This window comes from Podarcis bocagei (genome assembly GCF_964188305.1).
Source record: "Podarcis bocagei genome assembly, chromosome: 17".
NCBI lineage: Eukaryota > Metazoa > Chordata > Lepidosauria > Squamata > Lacertidae > Podarcis > Podarcis bocagei.
Genome location: NC_138143.1, coordinates 10,365,072 through 10,386,790, shown reverse-complemented (window position 1 = coordinate 10,386,790; position 21,719 = coordinate 10,365,072). Strand labels below are relative to the sequence as shown.

The following is a 21,719-nucleotide window of genomic DNA, read 5'->3' as shown; positions in this document are numbered from 1 at the left end:
GGCCAAGAGGAGGTGAGCTGCAGCTTTTAACACATGGCTGAAAATTTTGAGCTGCCTTGTTTTGAGAAAGTTCTGGGGAAAAAATCAGAGCTGTTCAATATTTCTTTTTATCATGCAAGAAAGGTATTTGATCCAGTTGACCTTGTCCAACGTGAGGTCCCATGAACACCTGATGGTGCTAACTGGTCATGTCTTGATTGCTTAGAGCTTTCTTCTCACACAGTAGTCAGTGAGGCAAGCAGGAGTTTACAGGTAGCTGCTTGCTTTAACAAGTAACTGAACATGAGAAGGAGAGGTGTGAAGTCAAGATGGGGCAAATCAAGCTCCTCTTAGAACGTGAGAGCCCTGCTGGATCAGTCTAGCATCCTGTTGCTGCAGTTGCCAACCAGATGCCCATGGGAAAACCTGAGCACAAAAGCAACTCTCCCCACTTACAATATCAAGCACCTGGTATTCAGAAGAATACTCTCGAGGACTTCCGGGTTGGCGCGATTTGGAAATGGCGGATTCCCTCCGAGCTGCGGAGGGAATCGGCTCAACCGAGGACGGGTCTTTGCCGGGCCGGCGACGCGGGGACCCTTAAAAACCGCAGGCGCGGAAGCCTGCGGACTGAAGACTCGGCGGATGCCTTAAGCGCCCCCCCCGATCCACGAAGAGCCTTTTTAAAGGCTGCGGAGAGGATACGGAGGGCGGCGTGGCACTGAGAGTCGATCGCTACCTCGGTGGAGTGAAGCCGCGAGCCATGACCAGAGAGCGCTGACTTCCTTCCTTGAAATTTGGACTGAAAAGAAAGAACCCGTGAGTAAGACGGAATTGGATTTTAAAAACATTACCCTGAATTGGAGACGACCGGGGGGTGTGCTAAAAGGAAGTCCGCACCCCCCCCCTTGCAGACGATCTAAGCAACGACAAAGTGCTAAGCTGGAGAGCCTACCCTTGGAGGGGTGAGTTAAAAAGGACACTAACTTCCAAGATTTAGTTAAAAGAAATTTTGAGCTGGAGAGTGGAGACTGGGAAGCCTTCTTTTTGCTTTAAACAACCCCCCCTCCCGGGCCCGGGAGCGTCCTGTCTCTGTGCCTGTGTAAGAGCTGCGGAATTTGACAGCTGTCAAAGCTGTCAAGCGGGCAGTTTAGAGTGGAAAAATTGCTATTTAAGATCCCTCTGGACTAAGATGAGTTACAATTGAACCAAGATTGTTGGAAACAAAGTAATAAAAATAAGTTAAAGGATTGTTGGAGAAAAGACTAATAAGTAACCAGATTCCCCCTAGGGGGAATTCTGTGAAACTACAATGGATACAATGGCTGTGGATGGAAAGTTACTAGTGGAAATCGAAAGGATGTTTCAATTGGTGGGAATTCTACAAGAGCAGAGCTTAGCTATGAATAAACAACTTATGACCTTGACTTCTGGAACAGGCAGCTCTGCTGTATGTATTGAGGACCTGAATGAGAAAGAATCCACAGCTGAATGGGAACTGATATCTGAAGAGGTGGAAGAGACTAAACAAGAAAAAGAGAAAGTAAAGCTGGGAAGTAATAACCAAAAGCCGACATCTGTGGAATACAAGCAAGGAGATTTTTGGATTACATCTACCACAAGTCTGCGAAAGATGAAGAAGAAGAAGGAGGAGGCCCCGGGAGTTTATGGAACACAGGAACTTAAAACAAAGAAATATGATTGGGGCCTCCATTCTGACTTTGACTTTGAAGATGCAGGATTTGTGGAAATTTTTCAGCAGTGGCTTTCAAATGTCCTTGTGGGAAGAGAATATGGTTTGATGGCGAAAGAACTCTTTCCAGATTTGATGACCGACATAAAGGACTACCAACAAGACCGGCGGAGAGGGACTGAAAGAGACTTGAAAGCCTCGGACGTGAGGAACCCAGGCTAAGAACTGTTATTCTGGACATGTATTGGGAAGGGACAAAAACCGGGGATGGGAGGGAGGGAAGAAGAGAATCTTAAAAACACTCAAGACCTTTAGGTTTAGTTAATATGACTTTTAATTAAGACAAAATGAGAAATCGACGGAAGAGAACTTGAGTCCAACTTAGGAAAAATCTATATTTTGTTTATAAAAAAGGTAATAAGATGGTTAAGAGGAGAAACACCAAATTGCTGACACAATCTTGGGAATTGGGATGCACGAGGGGGGGTGGGGGGAAGTCTGGGAATAGGGTTAGGAAACTAGGATTTTCGGAATTTATACATGTTCTTGTCTTGTGTCTTTTTTGTGTGTGTTTTGTCTTTATAAAAGTGGAAAAACCAATAAATTTTTTTATTTTTTTTTAAAAAAGAATACTCTCCCCAACAGTGGAAACGGCACATAGCCATCATGGCTTTTAGTCACTGATAGCCTTATTTCTCTCCATTGGAGGTGAGATGAGTGGTTTAATCCTGTCATGGAACCATCTAGTGCCTCGTGGGTGAGAAATGGGCATCATACAAACTTTCTGCATGGCACCAAAGAAGGAGAGAGGGACAGACTCAGATGTGTACATGTAGTTATGTATTTCACTAGCTGTATTCAAGAATTTCCATAGCTCACCCTTTTGGCTACTCTCCATGCTGTATATTCAGTGTGTATTGATTTTTCTAAAAAATATTTCTGCATTAGAACGTTGGAGTAGAGTCTTTTTAAATTGTTGCATTGCCTGACCATTTTTGCTCTGTTGGGAAAAGTTGAGTCACGTCTATGGAAAGGGCAAAGACACTTTAGCATCACCTTGAGTCTAAATATAGCACGAGGCAGCGGGGGAGGAGGATGTTTGTGTTTAGTGTTCCAGTAAGTTCCTTCCGGATAGATGTCATAATGGAACCACCTTTGTTTAGCTGTCATGTAGCCACACCTCCACTTTCTCCTCCTGAATTCATGTGGCTTTCCAAGCCTTTGGTACCCCAGTGAGGTGATCTAACTTCTTCAGCAGGGGTGGGGTGACCTCAGGCCCTCTAAGCCCTCTTTATCTGGCCCTTAGGATTCTCTGCAGGCTGCTCCTCCTCCCAAGGCTACTCTTCTCGGCCTAAACAGAACGTGACCTTGTACTGCTCAGAATACCTCTTGCCTGCTTGGATGGAGGGATGCAGATGTAGTAACCACAAACTCTTATGTGGCTGGACTATAGCCTACTGTACAGAGCAAAGAGTCATATGTACTGCTCCACCCACCACTGGCATGTGCCCCCCCCCCCAATAATAATCTATGAGGTTGTTCAGGCGGGCATGTGATCCTCTGGCTGAAAAAGGTTCACCAACCTGCAGTTCAGCATCATATTTTACTTCAATGTGACGCTCTCTTTTCCAAGTGACCCAGGTGTGCTTGGTCTTTTGGAAGATTGAGTTTACCCAAAGCTATGCAGTGACACCTTTTTCAATAAGCCTGGGAAGGCGGAGCTTTTTCTTTCTTTTTTACTGTTGCTGGGGCTTAAAAGAGCAGCAGACCAAGTTGACCCAGGGTGCTTGAGAGGTTCTTCCAAGTCCACCCAGTTTCCAAGCAGGATCTGTTGATGCTGTAGAACAGAGCTTGTCAAAATGTACCAGACGTAGCCAAAAGCTGTTTTATAGCTGCAATAAAATGAACTGGGCAGCCAAAGGCATGTCTGCACTTTGTGTTCTGGGAATGTGCGCCATCCGAATAGATCACCGCCATTAGCATTGCTAAGCAGGCACCATTTCTCAGATATCTAATGTCCACGAAGCAAAAGGCAATCAATAGGCTGGACTTGCTGTTTGAAGTGGCTCGCGTGGGCTAAAGGGGGAATAGCTTTGTTTGTGGTTTTCTCCTTGCAGCAGTGCAAAGCCATCAAAACGCACAATATGGACATGGGATTATAACATGTTTGTTTGTCTAACTTCTGATTTGCCTTTCCTCCTCTTTGCATTAGTTATAGGTACTGAAACGAGTTAATTCTGCTTTTCAGTAATTCCAGCTAGTTGGGGAGTGGACAGTGACATATACTTCAGACGTATGGACAGTTTTCAGTTGACAGCCACTAGGTGGTGGTGGTGGTGGTGGTGCATCCCAGATTCCCATTATTTTGTATAAATTCTTCCAGACGGGGGTGCTAAATTTGTTGTTGTTGTTTTGTTGTTGTTTTTGTTAATTCTAATTAAATTTGTATAGCGCCCTTCATTTGAAGATCACAAGGCAGTTCACAACAAAACTACAAAATGAGAACACATTTACTCCTTATCCTCCCAACCCTTGTAAGGAGCTACTGAGGGTTGAAAGTCTGGGGCAACTTTTACAGATATAGGGGCATAGGTAAAGGTAAAGGGACCCCTGACCGTTAGGTCCAGTCACGGCCAACTCTGGGGTTGCGGCGCTCATTTCACTTTATTGGCCGAGGGAGCCGGCGTACAGCTTCCGGGTCATGTGGCCAGCATGACTAAGCCACTTCTGGCGAACCAGAGCAGCGCACGGAAACGCCATTTACCTTCCCGCCGGAGCGGTACCTATTTATCTACTTAGACTTTGACGTGCTCCCTCGGCCAATAAAGTGAGATGAGCACCGCAACTCCAGAGTCAGCCACGACTGGACCTAATGGTCAGGGGTCCCTTTACCTTTAAATATAACATAACATAACATAACATAACATAACATAACATAACATAACATAACATAACATAACAACATAACATAACATAACATAACATAACATAACATAACATAACATAACATAACAACATAACATAACATAACATAACATAACATAACATAACATAACATAACATAACATAACAACTATAATATAAATATAATATAATATATAGAAAAGTCCTGGGCAGCAAGGTCACTACAAATTCTTGTGCTCCATAGCTTCATTCCTCTCTGCAGAGGGCAGAGATGAGTGGCATCTCCTGCACTGCTCTTAAGCTGTTTCCCAGAAGGATAGAAATTGGCCAGTGGTTAGCTCGTGGTCTGCAGTAAGAAGGAAATGGCCCTTTTAAATAGCTATTAATAGACTGAATTTGAGCCGCAGAGCCATCATTTCTTGTGTTCTCCCCTTCCTTTGGACAGGGCCCAGTGTTGAAGTCAGTTGCTTTTTCGCCATTTCTTGCTGCGGCTGTTGAATTTCCAGAGCATCTCCCATTTCATATATGTGAAAGGCTTCTCTGTGCTGGTTCCTTGCAAGCCAACTAAACTCCCTGGGCGAAGAGCAAATGTGCTTGCAAGGGGAAAGCAATGCAGTGCAGCTGGTGGAAATTTGGACCTCAGTGGTGCAGTTCAGATCTCCAAGTCCTGCTCTCAGTCTGGGTTCTCCTATAAAATGGAATGAATACTAGCCAACTTGGTATTAATTTGATACCAAGCAATCAATGTTAGCACTTACCTGGCCAATTTCCAGTCACCCACGATAAGAAGTATAGACAAACAGACAAATATAGAAGTAGTATTTTTTCTTTACAGTCACTCGTGTATTTGATAGAAGTAACATCAACTCATAAGTCAACACCCGGCTCGGGCATCACATAACTACCAGTAGTTAGCATGCCAGAGCTTTGTTCGTTATCAGAATTAATCAGACAAATTGCTCCACCAACTAAGAGCAGCCATGCGCCACCACCCCCAAAATCGAGAAAGAGCTATCAATCTGTCAATTTTTTCTGTGTCTGGGTCAGGCGAACTTTCTCATGTAGTGCATGGCCATTCTTAGTTGGATAGAGCGATTTGTCTGGTTAATTCAGATAACGAAGGAGACTCTGGCATGCTAACTAGTTATGCAACCCCCAAGCTGGGTGTTGACTTACGAATTGATGCTACTTCTATCAAATACATGAGTTATTGTAAAGAAAAAGACTACTTCTATATTTGTCTGCTTGTCTGTACTCCTTACTGTGGAGCACTTGTCCTTGGTGATATATTTTTCTGTGCCTTTGCATTGTGCTATTCTATCACCATCCTCTGCATTGTCTGTTCAATTTCTAGTCATGTCGCAGTTAACTGGGCACTCTAATCTGCGTTCATACTTACTCAATAGCAGCTCAATAAAGCATAACTAGTGATGAAAGGCCTTAAACTCAAGATTGTCCCTGAAATGCATCTTAATTGGTGTACAGTGCTTCATGTAAGCCATATTATCTTCATACGGAAGATAATATTATTCATAAGAAAAGAAAAGAACCTTGAAACAGTGCAACATGGCAATATAGAAAACATTATAGATTGCAAATTGTATAAGAATAGCATTAACAATCAGAGTTCTTCTTACCCTCCTTCTGATTTTCCCCAAACCATCTAGTTGTGAAACAGAATTTCTGATCTCCCCTAGCATGTTGGCATTCTGATATAAAGGCCATAGTTAAGACATCCAAGGCTATGGGCCAGGATACTGTGGCCTTCAGCTGAGCACATGAGGTAGAGTTGGATAAATAGTGAGCAGAGAAAGAGAGTATGAATCCTTGAGCACCTTTTATATTGATCAGTAGCTGGGTCAGGAGGATGGGTGAGTTTCATGAAATACTTAGGTGAACCAATGTAAGAGAGAAATCGTGGATTAACATGTGGGGGAAAGTTTTAAAAGGCAAATGGCATCCTATTTGTGCTGATAATATGACCTCGTATTTCATCTTACTGTCATGCAAGATGCCGGGGACTCGCACGTCTGCCACTGAGAATCAGCCGAACAGCTCCCAGCAGCTTGCGCATGAGTGGCCCAGAGTTGAATCTTTCCATTCTCTTCATCCACTTTTGTCCATCATGGCTGCTGTACATTTTGCTGAAGTTTGCTGTAGTGGGTTGTTTACAGGCCTTGTAGGGTCCTGATTTACACCTTGCAGAATTGCTGCGGGGTTGTAAAGGTAAAGGACCCCAGTTGCAAACAACTCTGGGGTTGTGGCGCTCATCTCGCTTTACAGGCCAAGGGAGCCAGTGTTTGTCCGCTCCGCAGACAGTTTTTCCCAGTCATGTGGCCAGCATGACCGAGCTGCTTCTGGTGCAGCGGAACACCGAAACCAGAGCAGTGCACGGAAACGCCGTTTACCTTCCCGCCGAAGCAGTATCTATTTATCTGCTTGCACTTCTGGCGTGCTTTCGAACTGCTAGGTTGGCAGGAGCTGGGACCAAGCAATGGGAGCTCACCCCCGTCGCGGGGATTCAAACCACTAACTTTCTGATTGGCAAGCCCAAGAGGCTCAGTGGTTTAGACCACAGCACCACCTGTGTCCCTATGGGGTTGGACTGGTTTGATTAGCAGGGCTAGTTTAATTAAGAAGTGAACTCTGCAGAAAATTTGGCGGGAGTTACGTTTTTCATTCAGTTTTGCAGCCAGGCTTATTTTCCTGTATGTCTTCCAGCTGCCCAGAAGGCCCGAGAGCAGTTTGAAGAGGTAGAGAAGTCCCTGAAAGAAATGGAGGAGTCTATCAGGTATGGCTTTGGGCTGGCAGCCACAGTCTCTCAAGGGTGAGGTGGGCTTCCCTCTGGAGGAGGGGCAGAACAGAATCCATGTCACTTGCAAGGGTAAGTAAAGTCCTTAGATCAGAGTTAGAGGGACCGAGTCTTGCTGGCAGATGTTACTGGTGAGCCAAGCTTGACAGGTTGGGAAGGCCTCTCACCTTTCAGTCACAATGGCATTGGGTGATGTTTTTGCCCCCATCCCCATTTGAAATCAAGCCATGTGAGCAAAGGCATAACCTGGGTGGAGCACGGAGCAAGGGCTTCGCTACATAATACTTTACAAGGACTGTTGGACACTCCCCTTTGTTTTTAGTTCAGCTTTGTCCTTACCTGCCTCATGCCTGATGTCATATATGTGATGTCAGACGTAGGGTATGGGGACATGGCTTGGCCAAAACAGCCTGGCATGCCAAACGGGGAGGATTGATGGGCGTAATTAGCTGTGAAGGCTGGAGGTTCCCTCACCCCTGCCTTGGGTGAATTCTCCTTGAGGCCTGCAATATTTCTTTCTGCTTGACACTGACCCTTCCCCGTTGGCTTCCAGCAATGGCAATTTGTACCCCCTAGCCAGCTGTTTGTGTGATTTCCCCAGACACCTAATGGCTTGGATAGGTAGTACACTTGGCTTCAGTAGGCAAAGTCTTTGGGGGGGGGTGATGACAGGGAGGTTCTTTCTCCTGGACATAGCTGTCAAAGTTTCCCTTTTTTAAAGGGAAATTCCCTTATTCCGAATCGGATTCCTCGCAAGAAAAGGGAAAAGTTGACAGCTATGCTCCCCGCCCCCCATTTAGTTAGGGGAGCTCAGCAAGCTGGTGTTTGAGGACCCATGTGCTAAAAGCAAGGTGTGTGTGCCCATGGGAATTATGTTGAGAACCACAAGGGTGATTTTTAAAGGGTTAGAGGGGCTGGTTTTGAAAACCCTATCCTTTGCCTGGTCTTTCTTGCTGCTTCTTACTTTGTTAATGTATCCTCAGCTAGGATGCTAGGAGAGGTTACTGTTCGTTATTTTACTGTGAAGATAAGAGCGCTTTGTACAGTTTCGCTCTAGGGGTTTGGGCACTGCTTTGATGCCACTTGCCATTCAAATCGCATCTCCCCCCACCTTTCCCCGGTCCCAGGTGGGGGAGGGGAGAAGGATAGAAGCCAAAAATAAATTTCAAGCTGTCTCCTATTGATTGCATACATAATTATTGCTGTAATCACGCCACTCCTGAGTTCTTAGGCTGGGAGGGCTGATGCAGGGAGCAGATGGGAGACCTCGGCATGCTTAGCTTGGCTGACCTTGGTGACAGACACTTCATTTAGCTATTGGGGGAGGATATATTTTGCTGGTTTCTGCCACCTTCTCAGTGGAAGGGGATGTACAGTGGCAGAGGCACTAAACGGACCCTGTGGCTTAGTGATTTCTGGCCGCATCTTCAGAGTCTCTTCACGTACCCATTGTGGCATGGTGGTATTTTTTGACGTCCTCTATTACTTTACATTGACTCCCAGTCTGATAAGTAAGTATTATCAGCTGTTCCTTCCTTTCTCCACTTCATCTTCGGAATGGCTATAGTCACTTCCAAGTGGTTAGAATGGATGCAGGTTTTGTTGTGATACAGCGCATTGCTCAAGCCAACCAGCCAGTTCTTTCCGGCCAAAGGTTTTTGCACAATTTCCGTGCTCTGTCCCTGAGACAATTTACCCTGTTTCTTCTGACAAATCTTCCACTAGCTTGCTTGGAAGTGCAGCAGGAGCTTCTCTGTCCGAGAGGAGTGTGCTAAAATAAATCTTATTCCGCAAACTAGCTATGAAGGGCTTGTCTGAATGAACCTCTTGTTACATCTATTACTCTTCCCTATAAATATGTTGTTGTTGTTTTTAAGGAAGCAGAATAAATTATACAGATTAAATCTATGAAAATGTCATTTATTCTGGGCATAGTATTGCAGCTTCCTGTGCACTGACTTTAACATCATCTTAAGTGGAGAGTCTACAGATTTATTCCCCCCCCCCCACACACACATCAAGGGCAGTCCCTGCAAGTACAGGCTGTGAGCTGCCCATGGGGGCGCCCTAGTCTGACCAAGACCTCTGAACAGGCTCAGGGACAATGCTGTAGCTTCTCATTTATTTATTTGCACAAATTTATATGCCATTTAATCATAGAAGAATATGAAAGTGGTATGCATCAAGGAATACAGTAAATCAAATATTTAAAATATAAGCATCAGTGAGTAATAAACTGCTAAGATATATCTGGGAAAGCCTGATATTTAGTGTGTTACTGTTGCTGCTTTCCCAGTATCAATGGCCAATCTTCATATTCCTTGATGGGTAGGCCTAGGATAGTGGCGGAGAACCTGGTCCAGATGTGGGATTCCCAACTCCCATAGCTCTAGCCAGAGTTAGGGATGATGGGAGTTGTAGTCCAGAAACATCTGTCGGGTGCCCAGGTTCCTCACTCCTGACCAGCAGAGACTTTATGCCTCTGGAGCAACTTTCGGTTCAGAACTTCGAAAGGCATAGAGGTTGCAAGCAGCAGGCTCTGATTTCTGGAGAGAGTGTGCAGGCAGAGCGATTAAGCTGCTTCTGTCGTGAGCCGGAGTCCTTAGGAAGTATACAACTATGGCCACTCAGACCTAGGGTTTTCCCCCCTGAGTTTGTAAGTGTGTGCCATGCCTGCAGCACTTCAGCTGGCAGGAAGGGGCTTGCGTGACCAACAGTTTATCCAAGCAACCTCCCCCAAGCCCCCGTCTCCACAGATAGGCAGCAAGCATGTCAAGGAGCTGTAGGCTAGAGCCCTTCTTTCTGATATGCTAGTTTCCTCTACTCAGGAAAGGGTGTGTTTTGCGGGGGCAGGGGGAGTTGCGTGGAGGAACATTTAGTCATACGAGACCCCCCCCCCCAGCCATCTGAAGTGATACAGCCAAAACACATGTTTATCCCCCCAGGGAGAACTAGGCCTAAAACAGCAGGTGCAAAACAAGAGCTTTAATTGAAGTCCCTCTTCAGCATTAGCTCCACATGGGGCATTTCCCACCCAGCCATAACTCCGCTGCGCTTGCAGTGCAAACTGCCCCTCCCCACCCCAGGGAGATCTCTGGCTTGTCCCATTAGGAAGGCTTTTAAGGGGGTAGGGGTTGGAGAAAATGTGCCAGCTAAGTAAGCAGCTAATGGAAGTCTGGAGTCACAGCTGAGACCTGTTTTGTTGGTGTCATCTTTCCAAGCTCTTTTTTTTTTAAGTAATGAAAGGCATCTTTCCCTTCTAAAGGAAGGAGGATGTTTCACGGTCCCTTTTATTTAGGGCGACTACCTGCCCTCCCTTCAAAGTTTCAGCATGGCCGAACATACTTGCTCACCCCTATCCTTAGAGTCTCACAGCCTTGAGTCGCTGCTACCCCACTTTTCCCTGGTTGCTGGTGGGGGGCTGTTGCAGAAAGAGAAGTGGCTTAAGGCTCCGAGGCAAAGTCTGGGTTAGGACCTAAGTGCCCACCTTGGCATGTCCTGCCACAACAGACCGAGGGAGGGAGGAAGGAGAGGACAGGAGTTTTTCCTTCGTCCTAAAACCTATGTTGATCAGACCAGGGCAAAGTGGCTGCTATGGCAGGTCCTTTATTAAACAAAGAGCTTTGCATCTCTCTGTGCGCATGGGGGAGAGAGAGACCCGTAATTAGGAGTAGCCTTGGTGACAGGGCGGTAACCATGGGACCCAGCCTCCCCAACCAGTCCCTTTGCTGCTCCGTGGGGTCCCCTGGGAGGACAGGCAGATAAGGGCAAGGAACAAAGACAGCCACTTAACAAAGAGCTTGGGCAAAGGCCATTGACCCCTGACACAAGCTGGACTTGCCTTCCACCAGCGGGAGAGGGCGGAGGAGACCGATGCCAGGATAACACTTGACTCCTGGTGGTCAGTGAAGCAAAAGGGACCTGCTGCCACACTGGCCGTCCTCTCTCAGCTCCCCGGCGTTGGCAGCTTGGGGGGAGCTGTAACTCAGGAGCGGGTAACACGGCCCTATGCCTCTTCACTGCAGAATCTGGAAAGCTCTTACCCACCAGGCCATGCTTCACTTAGATGAACCGTTGAGCTGGCTCAGCAATATGGCGGCATCAGTTCCTCTTGTTTTAAAAAAATCATTTTTTCATTTTTTTTAAAAAAAGACAATTTGTGAGAAGCATGAAACGTTGTGCCATCTTTGTCTCATGCCAGTCTCCTGCTGGCCTTTCTGGGATAATGTGTCTTCTGAGATGAGGTTTCACCTCCACAGAATGCATGTATCCCGCAAAACCTTTCCTTGATTGCAACAGCTTCTTACTCTTTGTCCTTATCAACTGCATGGCTTCCCACCTCTGGAAATACCCCTTAATGTTATGAGCCTGCTGTCTAGAGAAAGTCACTTAAAGGCTGCCAGGAGGTCTGCCTGCTTGTTTTAAATTTCTATCCATGCTTCTTGTCGCTTATGCACAACTCGGAGCAGCCTTCAGAATTTTCAAATCACAATATCCCATGTGATAAAATGTTCAGTTAAAAATACAACAAACACTTATTTCCTTCTCTTCTGGTCTTGGAGCTAAAAGCCACATTTTTTCCTCATATGCTTTCTCTATATTTTGCTGTATATGTTAAGTAGTAGGAATTTCATGTATTAAGACAGATTTAGTGGTAAGAAATTCTCAGCCTTTCTTGACTGGATTACTTTTGCCTTCTGAACAAAGCATCCCTCCTGTATTTCTGTTAAAATTGGCCCAGGAATATTCCAGTAACCCCCTAGCCCCATTAACCTTATTCCGTCAAATGTCCTGTTAGCCTGTGTGTAGTTTTTTCTTTTAACAATGTTGCCTTCTTCCTTCCCTCCCCCAGGAGCCTGGAGAAAGAGATCTCCTTTGATTTTGGACCTCATGGTGAATTTTCTTACCTCTACGGCCAGTGCTATGAACTCACCACTAATGAGTAGGTGCCTGTGTCCCTTGCTTGACTATTTGTTTCCTCTGGGGAGTGGCTCTCTTCTCTCTGCTCAGCCCTATGGCATCTGGAGTGCTCTCTTTGAACTGTGTGTCTTACAAGCCGTCACTCCAGAGGTGCCAAAAAGTAGGTGGGTGGCCTGCCCACCCGCCAGGGTTAGCCTGTAGAGCAGCAGGAGATGGAGATCTAGCCAAAAGGTTCTTTGTTCCTGTTCTTGACTGTAAGACGAACATTATTAATGAAAAGGAAGCTGATTTTTACTCCCCAAAACTGTAGCTTGGTAGTATGGCAAATTCCTCTATAACAAGGTGGCTAGCTTTTGGCAAGCTTACTGGGGCAGCTCAGGGTGAGAAGAAAGGCACCCCCTTCAAAACTGAAGATGGAAGGCTCCAAAATTGGAGCCAGGGACTCAAAATTTAGGCAGATAAGGCTCCATCAGAATTCATTTTTTACTAGTTCTTGGGGAAGTGAGGTTCTCCACTCAGAAGAGAAGAGGTGCTGTTCTTTGATCTAGATATACAGTTGTACCTTGGAAGTCAAACGGAATCCATTCAGGAAGTCTGTTCAACTTCCAAAATGTTCGAAAACCAAACCATGGCTTCTGATTGGCTGCAGGAAGCTCCTGCAGCCAGTCAGAAGCCACGGAAGCCCAGTCCGCTGTTTGGCTTCCAAAAATAGTTCACAAATCGGAACAGTCGCTTCCGGGTTTGCGACGTTCAGGAGCCAAAACATTCGAGAACTAAGCTGTTCAAAAACCAAGGTACGACTGTACAAATAACTGCTCTTGAATGTTCATTATAGCTTCTAAACTGGATCTTGTATTGAGGGTCAAAGTTTGGTTTGGGTTCAGCCCATGTCCCGCAATATTTTGAATGATGCCTGGAATTTGGGTGCCTCTTGACCCTGATGTTGGTGATTGGGCAGGATAGCTTTGTGATGTGAATGTTCTTAAGAGGCTTGCAGTTCTTTGGACCAAGGTTGGGGAATGTGTCGCCTTCCAGATGGACTTCAACTCCCATTGGGCCCAGCCAGCATTGCCCGTAGTTGGGAAAGATGGGAGTTATGGCCCAGCCCTTTAAGGCCCTGCTCCTAGTTGGGCTTCCTTTGTGCCATGGGCTATACAGTAGGAGATGCCTTGTAGAGAGGGGACTAGGGGACAAGCAGGACTCCTTATAAGAAGAGTTATCATAGGCATCAGTGTTCCACCCCACCCTGATGATTAAGCAGGAGAGTGTTGCCTTCTAAAGCTCAGGTCATAGAAAGCCAGCTAGTACAGTATTTGCCAGCCTGATGCTACTGAGATATTTTGAACTACAATTCCCAACAGCCTCAGCCAGCACAGCCACACACCTGTAATCACCTGATGTCACCATGATGTTTCCCTTTGGAGACCTGCTTAACATCGAACAGACCTGCAAAGAAAAAATGTTTCTTGGCCTGCACAGTTTGATTTTTTTCAGTCAGAAACTTGCAACTGGAGACAATCCCAGCTGGCTTGCATTTGATAGCACATTTTAATTCCATACCAAATACAATCACCACTTGGAAGCTCTGATCAGGGTCTCCTGAGTACAGCAGATCACAGCGGGGCTGGCATTTGGGGCCAAATTTAAAAACGCAGGCGCTGCTTGCAGAAGAACCATTGAGAGTGCACCAAAAAGCTCCTGATTTTCCTGTGTAGTGGCACCGTCACCTACCCTAGACCTGGCGTCATATGGGTTAGAGGGAAAGGGCCATGTGGTTCAAATTAGGACACCTGGGGGGCCTAATTTGATTTGGTTGGCAAGTTGGAGGTTCCCCATTTGTTCTTTACTTGATAGACCAATAAGACTTCTATTCTGGATGCTCAGTATTTTTCCTTGTAAGCAGATCACGTTTAAAAGGTTGCACACAGTTGTATTCTGCGTGTTTCAATGGGAAGCTCATCTCGTACATTCTTAAATCTCTGGTGTTGATAGCAAAATAATCTTGGAAGCAAGGGACAGATCGGGAGCCTAGTCTTCTTCCTGCCATGCTTTCCCATTCCATCTAACCCCGAGCAGTATCCTTTCCAAATATATTTTGCCTTGGGTGCCATCATTTTAGGAGCCAGGTCTAATGGTCTAATTATCGGCACTTCAAAGCACATGGCTCAGGGATCTCATGGATTTCTTTTATGCTCTTTTCCTCCTCAGATATATTTATCGCCTCTGTCCCTTCAGCAGAGTGTCTCAGAAGCCCAAACATGGCGGCTCGGAGACCAGCCTTGGGTAAGAGTATGGGTAGGCAAACTAAGGCCTGGGAGCCAGAGCCAGCTCAATCGCCTTCTAAATCCGGCCTGCAGACGGTCTGGAAATCAGCGTGTTTTTACATGAGTAGAATGTGTGCTTTTATTTAAAATGCATCTCTGGCTTATTTGTGGGGCATAGGAATTTGTTCATTCCCCCCCAAAATATATATATAGTCTGGCTCCCCCACAAGGTCTGAAGGTTTTTCAGCCCCCCTGCTGAAAAAGTTTGCTGACTGCTGGGTAAGAGACTCCAGTGCTCCAGGATTCGACATGTTTCACAATAGTCTGAGGTCACTAGCCTCCCAAGCTAAACAGGGAGATGTTGCAGTGTTTTAGTGACTAAGCAGAGGCTGAGCTACAGATCAGGAAGTGTATAGTTTGAACTTTGGCTTTGCTCTTCAACATGCTAGGAGGCCTTATGCTAGTCAAACTCTCAGCCTTAGGACACCTTGTAACAATCCTCATGTTGGGGGTGATGATACTGATGTACCTTACAGGGCTGTAAGGGTTAGGATTGCAACCATGATGATGTACATCAGGCACTTTGGATAATCTGAAACACACACCTCTTTGCCCTGGCTTTTGACACTTGAGGTGCATATTTTTAGGACCCACCTTATTTCTGTAACTGTAAGTTGTTTTCATGTTGTGACCTGCCCTGAGACCTTAAGGTGGAGGGCAGGTAATATATAAGGAATAAAATAATAATAATCACTACTATCAGTATGAATAATAAAGCCCTGCCCCTTAGCATCAGTCAGTGTAAGAATACCTACTCAATTAGAAACGGGGAAGAAAACTTCATGTGTGTGGTGTGCTGTTTTAAAAACACCTTGCTGCCTATTTTAACTTCCTGAAAATGGTCAGCTGTGCTGATAGGACCTCACTTGGTGGCTAGATCCTTGCCCTCGAGACCAGCCAACCCTGGAGCAGATTCATCCTGTGTAGAAGTGGCTCCATCTGGTTCCAAACGTTCCCTAAGGTTATGATTAGCAGGGGCTACTTTGGGTGCTCTGAGTTGTTGCTTCCTTTCCAGCACGTGGGGCTCCTGGAGCGGTCCAGAGGATAACAAATTTGGTGTCATGAAGTACGAACACGGGACAGGCTGCTGGCAAGGCCCCAACCGATCCACCACAGTAAGTGATTGACGTAGTCCTGAGAGACCAGGAAGCTTGGTCGGGTGACCAGCAAGATACAGCTGCCTTTTCAAGGCCCAGCAGCAGCAAAGTGGCCTGTCACCCAGCTGACAGTATGCCTCCCTATCTGCAGGCTGCGTGAAGTTGCTTGGTTTCCAGCACACCCAAGTTCTGGCTCAACTGGAATGAAAAACCCCAAACCTTTATTTTCTACTCCCAAGCATGCCCATTAATGTGGGTTCCCTGATCCCAGTCAGTGAAGGAAACCTAGTTGAGTGTGGGAAGAGGGCAGTTCAACAGAAGAGGTGCACTTTTTAAGAAGTAAGAAGGAAGCAGAGTTGGCTGCCTGTTGGAACCTCTGAAAGTTTGGGGCTGGGCTGCCAGTTTTAGCAGACCAGCCTGAGGGGATGGGGCAGTGACCGTGGTTAAGTCATTCATTCATTCCTTGCCTCAGTGATGTCCTAAGATTTCCTTCCATGTTTTTTAAAATAAATTTTATTAGAGTTTATAAATACAAAACTTAATCTCAAATATCTTTTTTGTTCAACATTAAGTAATATAAAAACATGGGGAAGAAGAAAAAGTAAGATAGAGAGATAAGAAAAAAGATAGGAAAAAGCTTTCAAGAGAAAATAGAAAAGATACAGTTCAGAAATTAGAGAACTTCTGATTCTTCGTCTGTCAGCTATATATAAACAATAACCACTTCATCCATTCCAACATAATATTAGGATTTCCCTTGGGAAGATTTGATGGATGAGGGATTTTTTTGTGAGTTCAGGGTCAGGCTGATCTGCCTTGCTTGGATCAGAGTAGGAATTCTCCCATCCCACACTGAACAGGCCCAGTGATTTGTCTCATCTGGCAGAAACTTGGGTTGGCTATCGTGGTTGGCTGACACTGTTGCTAGTACGTTGTAAAGCTGGTGTTGCTGAACTACAACTCATCCATGTCTGAAAGCATGGCCAATAGCCAGGGATGATGGGAGTTGTAGTTTGGCAGCATCCCCAAGGAGTGACCAAAGAGGTCCCCCATGCCTGTTGCAAAGAAATGACAGTGGGTAAGGGAGGGTTTATGTCACAGGCAGCGGTAAATGCGATGGGCTCCTGCACAGCAGCTGCAATCCTAAGCCACAGACTCCATAGTGGGTAGCCAATGTCCTGTTTTCTCTCCTTCCAAGGTGAAACTTACATGTGGCAAGGAGACAGTGGTCACATCGACGACAGAGCCCAGCCGCTGCGAGTACTTGATGGAGTTTATCACCCCAGCAGCCTGCCAGGAGCCAAAAGACCTCGGTCACGATGAACTCTGAGGCTGGCAGGTGAGTTCCTTTGTCAAGTCTCAAGATGACACGGTAGCCATGGGCGCTGGCAAACGGGGAAGGAAAGCCATGTTCTAAGTAGTGCAGACTAAAACGTTTAGTTTGGCAGCAGTTACACATTGGAACCCCCTGCCTGTTGACACCGGGCAGGTGTCCTTTAATCCCTTACTTTTGCTTTTAATAATTATCAAAATGTTTTTAATTGTGCTTGCTGTTTTCATTGATAATTTTAATATTTATTGTAAACTACATAGGTTTTTTAATACAATCAAGTGGTGTATAAAATTTGTGTACGTAAAGAAAGTAAATAAAGCCCCACCAGGAAAGGGGAGCAGAGTTTTTTGAGAAGGTTCCACCACCCTTTGCACAACTTGGCAACTACCCAAGATCAGGCCATTTGGGAGGTCGCTTGCCTCTCTTGCCCCCTTCTGCTTAATCAGAACTTCTTTTTTTAATGTATTGAAGGAAGACCAGTGTCTCTGTCAGTTCTGTTCCCTTGGCTGATTTGTCCTGTCTGCGATTTCCCCCCTGCAGATTTGCAAAAGAGCTGTTGTCAGTGGGACCAGGTTCTAATCGACATGATTCAAAGAAGCACTGCAAAATTTACTTCTCTTCCCCCCCTGGGGCTGCCCCACATGGACCCCCGACATCCTTTCTCCACTGTTCGCGCTGCTCTTCCTCAGTGGACTCTGGAGCTTTTGAATAATTATGTTTACCCTGTGAAACACTGGGGATTGAGTGTGCCCCCCCTTTTTTCCTTCCAGGGCACCATCTGCCCAGATCATGCACAACACACAGGACTGCTCAGCTGCTTGGGCCATTTTCTTGCTGGGGAAAAGGCTTCCTCCGCCTCTTTAACGGTTGCTTCTTTGTGGAGGAAGAGCCCTTACTTTTCAGCCATGCAGAGACTTCAGGCCTTTCCCCCTGAAGCTCTTCTCTTCTGCCAGCATTTTCTGTTCCAAGCCAGATTTCCACTCTGTCTGAGACAGCTGAAAGAAGACGACTGGGAAAAGAACCTGCTCCTTAGCTTGCCCCCTGCACTGCCAATCACAGCCTGGTTGTTGTTGTTTTAATCCGCTGTCTGATGTTGAACTCTTATTAAAAAAAAACACATCACCACATTCCCTTCCAATAAACGTCTCTGCTCTCTTCTGTCTGTGGCCTCAAGATTCGGAGAGTTGTTTGGAAGGGGTTGTATGAAAGGGGGATGGCACAACATGGCCAGTTTTATGTCTGCCTTCCGTTCATGCAGCTGTTATCAGTGGCCTCCGCATGTGTCATTTCACCAGGAGGGGCTGGCAGAAACTTCGACAGAATGCATTAGACTCAACAGACCCTCCTCTTCCTTCTTCCTCCCCCCTCCACCTTTGGGGAACTGGGCCTCCCAGGGCTGCTATGCTCCTCTTGATAAAGGTTTTGGGGGAGGGCAGCGCTGGTGCCTTTCACCTGCTCCCCTCGATTGCTGTCAAAGCCGGAGCATTTCCATAACAAAAAGGGAGGCGACTTCCCTCCCAGCCACCATTGTTTCCCATCTGAGCTCCTATCCCAAAAGGCGCCTGGTGCTGGGAAGAGGGGGTTGGGGGGTAGGTCTGACAAAAGGCCCCTCTGGTGACTGGGGACATGTTTACTGTATGGGTTCAGCCTCCCCTGGGCAAAGAAGCAGGGAAGCATGTGCAGTTGGTTATTGATAGAGGAGGGGCACACCACCTCATCCCACCCCCCAATCTTTCCAGAGGGGGAAGGAGGTGTTTCTCCCACACCCATGGGGTGACGTAGGCGGTTTCTGCTGGCGAAACAAGACATTAAATGGAAGCATCTGTTCTTAAACCAGATCTCAACGGGTGTGTGTGTATGCGCACCCCTTAGTTCCCTTCCTTTGGATCAAATCCTCTGATCGGTGAAGGAAGGATGGGCGAGACTCTTGTGCCCCACCTCCCACAAGCACCATTCATTCCCCCCACCCCCCGAAACACACTTCAAGTAGAGTAAACGTGACTCTCATGCACAGGGCAAAACCTGAGTTAGCACCTCTTCTACCAACCCCATTCATTTGCTTCTATGCTTGGTTGCCATAGCGTGACAAATAGACCTCTTTTTTATTTATGCTAATAAAATGTCCCTTCATAAGGGATGTTTTCATTGTTCCTGCAAGAGTGACTTAAATATGCAGAGTTAGTGGGGACAGACCATCCACTGCAACATCTCTCAGGTGTCAGTGTTCAGTTTCCCCCCACATAAGTGAATTGTGGCCACTATAGAAGAAAGTAAAAGACAGAGTTTGGGCAAACCGCTGGGAATTGAGATTAAAACGGGCTTCAGTCTCTGGACGAAGGATCAGGCTTTGCTCCTTTGCTGTATGTTAACTGCTTCCTGTTTACTTTTTCTCATAGAACTCAAATGGGATCCACTGCAGGTAGACCCCCACCAACTGCAGAGCCCGTCTCAGTGTTGTTTCTTTTCAGTTGTGTGACAGACCACAGGTACCACCTAGTTACTGCTGCTGACTCCCCCAGTACGTATGAGTAACCCAGAGTAAGTGGAGCATCTGCTTCAGTAAATGTACAAGCCTGTATATTGTGTGTGTCTATCCCAACAGTTAACAGCCATGAGAACATGCATGGCTGCGTCCTTTGATTGCATGAGCCAGCCGAGATATACAGTGGCACCTTGGGTTACAGATGCTTCAGGTTACAGACTCCGCTAACCCAGAAATAGTACCTCGGGTTAAGAACTTTGCTTCAGGATGCGAACAGAAATTGCACGGCAGCAGCAGCAGGAGGCCCCATTAGCTAAAGTGATGCTTCAGGTTAAGAACAGTTTCAGGTTAAGAACGGTCCTCCAGAACAAACTAAGTTCTTAACCCAAGGTACCACTGTACTTTCTCCTCCCTGGCTAACACAAAATTTACAAGCATTCTAGGACTTTCCCATCATGTTATGCAAGCCAGCCTTCAATCCAAAACAGACTTTTTGCGCTATGTTCATATTATATGTGTAAAGGGTAAGGTAAAGGACCCCTGGATGGTTAAGCCTAGTCAAAGGCGACTGTGGGGTGTGGCGTATGAATATTAACACTGGGCTGTGTCCCAATACATCAAAACACTTCTGATTTTTTGGGGTGTTTGTGTGGTTAAAGTGCTTCTCAGCCCTTTTTATCGTCTGGAAAGTTGCTTCGCCTCTGAAGCAACTGTGGGCATTTGCTCTGATGTAGATATGTAAATTAAACACTCTGCCAAGATATTTGTTGGCAAGAGGAGAGAGATGTTTGCTTGCGAAGGACACGGGACTTTTTTCCTATTCTGAACGACACAGTTTCTATGGATAATGTGTGCTTTGTTGGTGTCTTCTGGAAGGGAGGACAACTTTTATCATGCCCTGTCCTGCCTTGCTAGATTTCTCTATCACATAAACAGACAAAAGGACTCTCATAAGATTCTGAACTTTTTATTTTCTGGCATGAAAAGTACAAATAATTAAACAATTCCATGTAAAAGATTCATACAGCCGCCGTGCCTGAAATCCCAGTAATAAATATTCTAAACTAAATGCAAAGTGTCATTTTTTTCTTTAACAGCAGTTTTTTAAACCCTTCCCACATCAACAGACTCTCTCATGATTTTTTTTTTTAAATATTGTTTTTAAAAACTGTCCCAATACACATGTGAAGCTTAAAGAGGCTCTGGGGGCCAGGTACTCCAGGCCTGTCATCTTTTCCCCTGAGCCCCACCATGCCCCATGACTAAATACATTGGTGGGGAGGGTGGAGGGCATGTAAAAAGGTTATTAGGATCTCGCCATTACAACAGACAGACAATTCTTTAAACCCTCTGCTCCCTTCAATGTTGCACCCTGACCCATCATTTGAAAGCAAATTTGCCTAGCAAACATAAGGAAATGCCACGAGCCCCGCTCGCTCGCTGGTGTCTGCCTTCGTTGGCATGCAGAATTCTCTCTCTCCCTCCCCACCCCTGCTCCAACCCCCATTTCGATCCACTTCGCTTTTTTTTTTTTTTTTTAGTAAACTCAAACTGGCACTTATTGCTACTTGAAAAAATATAGTCGAGAAGAGGCTAGATTGCTGTGACCATTTTAGAAGCAACAGATCACAAAGAGAATTTCGTTTTGCCACTAAATGCCCTCGTCGAGATGCAGGGAAGGGAGTCAGATGCAGGGGTGTGGTTGCGGGAGAAGAAATTAATCAGGATCTGAGCCGGCTAGCCAAAGGAAAAGTGTCTTGACCAAATTAGCTGGAACCGGAGGCAAAGCTCTCGAAGGTAGCTGTGCTTTCCAATTTGCAGCTTAGCTCAGTGGCTCTGTTTCAGAACAGTTCTTTAAGCACGCAAGTTATTTCGGTGGCTCCATGGTCTGCAAAGGGAGCCAGGCTCTAGGCTGTGTTGTGGGTAGCAAAAGAATTTCAGTGGGTTTCCATTTCCCACCCACCAAGAGAACTTTGTAGGGGGTGGAGTTTTTCTACCTTTTCCACTCCCACTAAGATGCACACAGGTAGTTTATGCTTCTTCCTGCATATATTGAGTGGTATTGAGAAGAGAGGACTTGATACAGCTACAGGGCTGCGCTATGTTTCCTGCTTTAAGCTCCAAGGCATGGGTGGGCAAACTAAGGCCCGGGGGCTGGATCCGGCCCAATCGCCT

General features: G+C 46.1%; 1 protein-coding gene across 5 annotated transcripts in view; it reads left to right on the top strand.

The window, feature by feature from the left end:
• The window catches only part of PRKCSH (PRKCSH beta subunit of glucosidase II), a 34,972-nt gene extending 14,359 nt beyond the window's left edge, over positions 1–20,613 (top strand). For 3 of the 5 annotated variants that reach the window (XM_081176608.1, XM_081176605.1, XM_081176606.1), the window contains exons 13-18: positions 7,298–7,367; positions 12,241–12,330; positions 14,517–14,591; positions 15,648–15,747; positions 16,928–17,068; positions 17,603–20,613. In XM_081176608.1, the coding sequence (XP_081032734.1) occupies positions 7,298–7,367; positions 12,241–12,330; positions 14,517–14,591; positions 15,648–15,747; positions 16,928–17,059 (467 nt within the window). In that variant the 3' untranslated portion in view covers positions 17,060–17,068; positions 17,603–20,613. The remainder of the gene's footprint in view (positions 1–7,297; positions 7,368–12,240; positions 12,331–14,516; positions 14,592–15,647; positions 15,748–16,927; positions 17,069–17,602) is intronic. The other 2 variants (XR_014003294.1, XM_081176607.1) reach the window with 2 other exon arrangements.
• Positions 20,614–21,719: the final 1,106 nt, after the last annotated feature.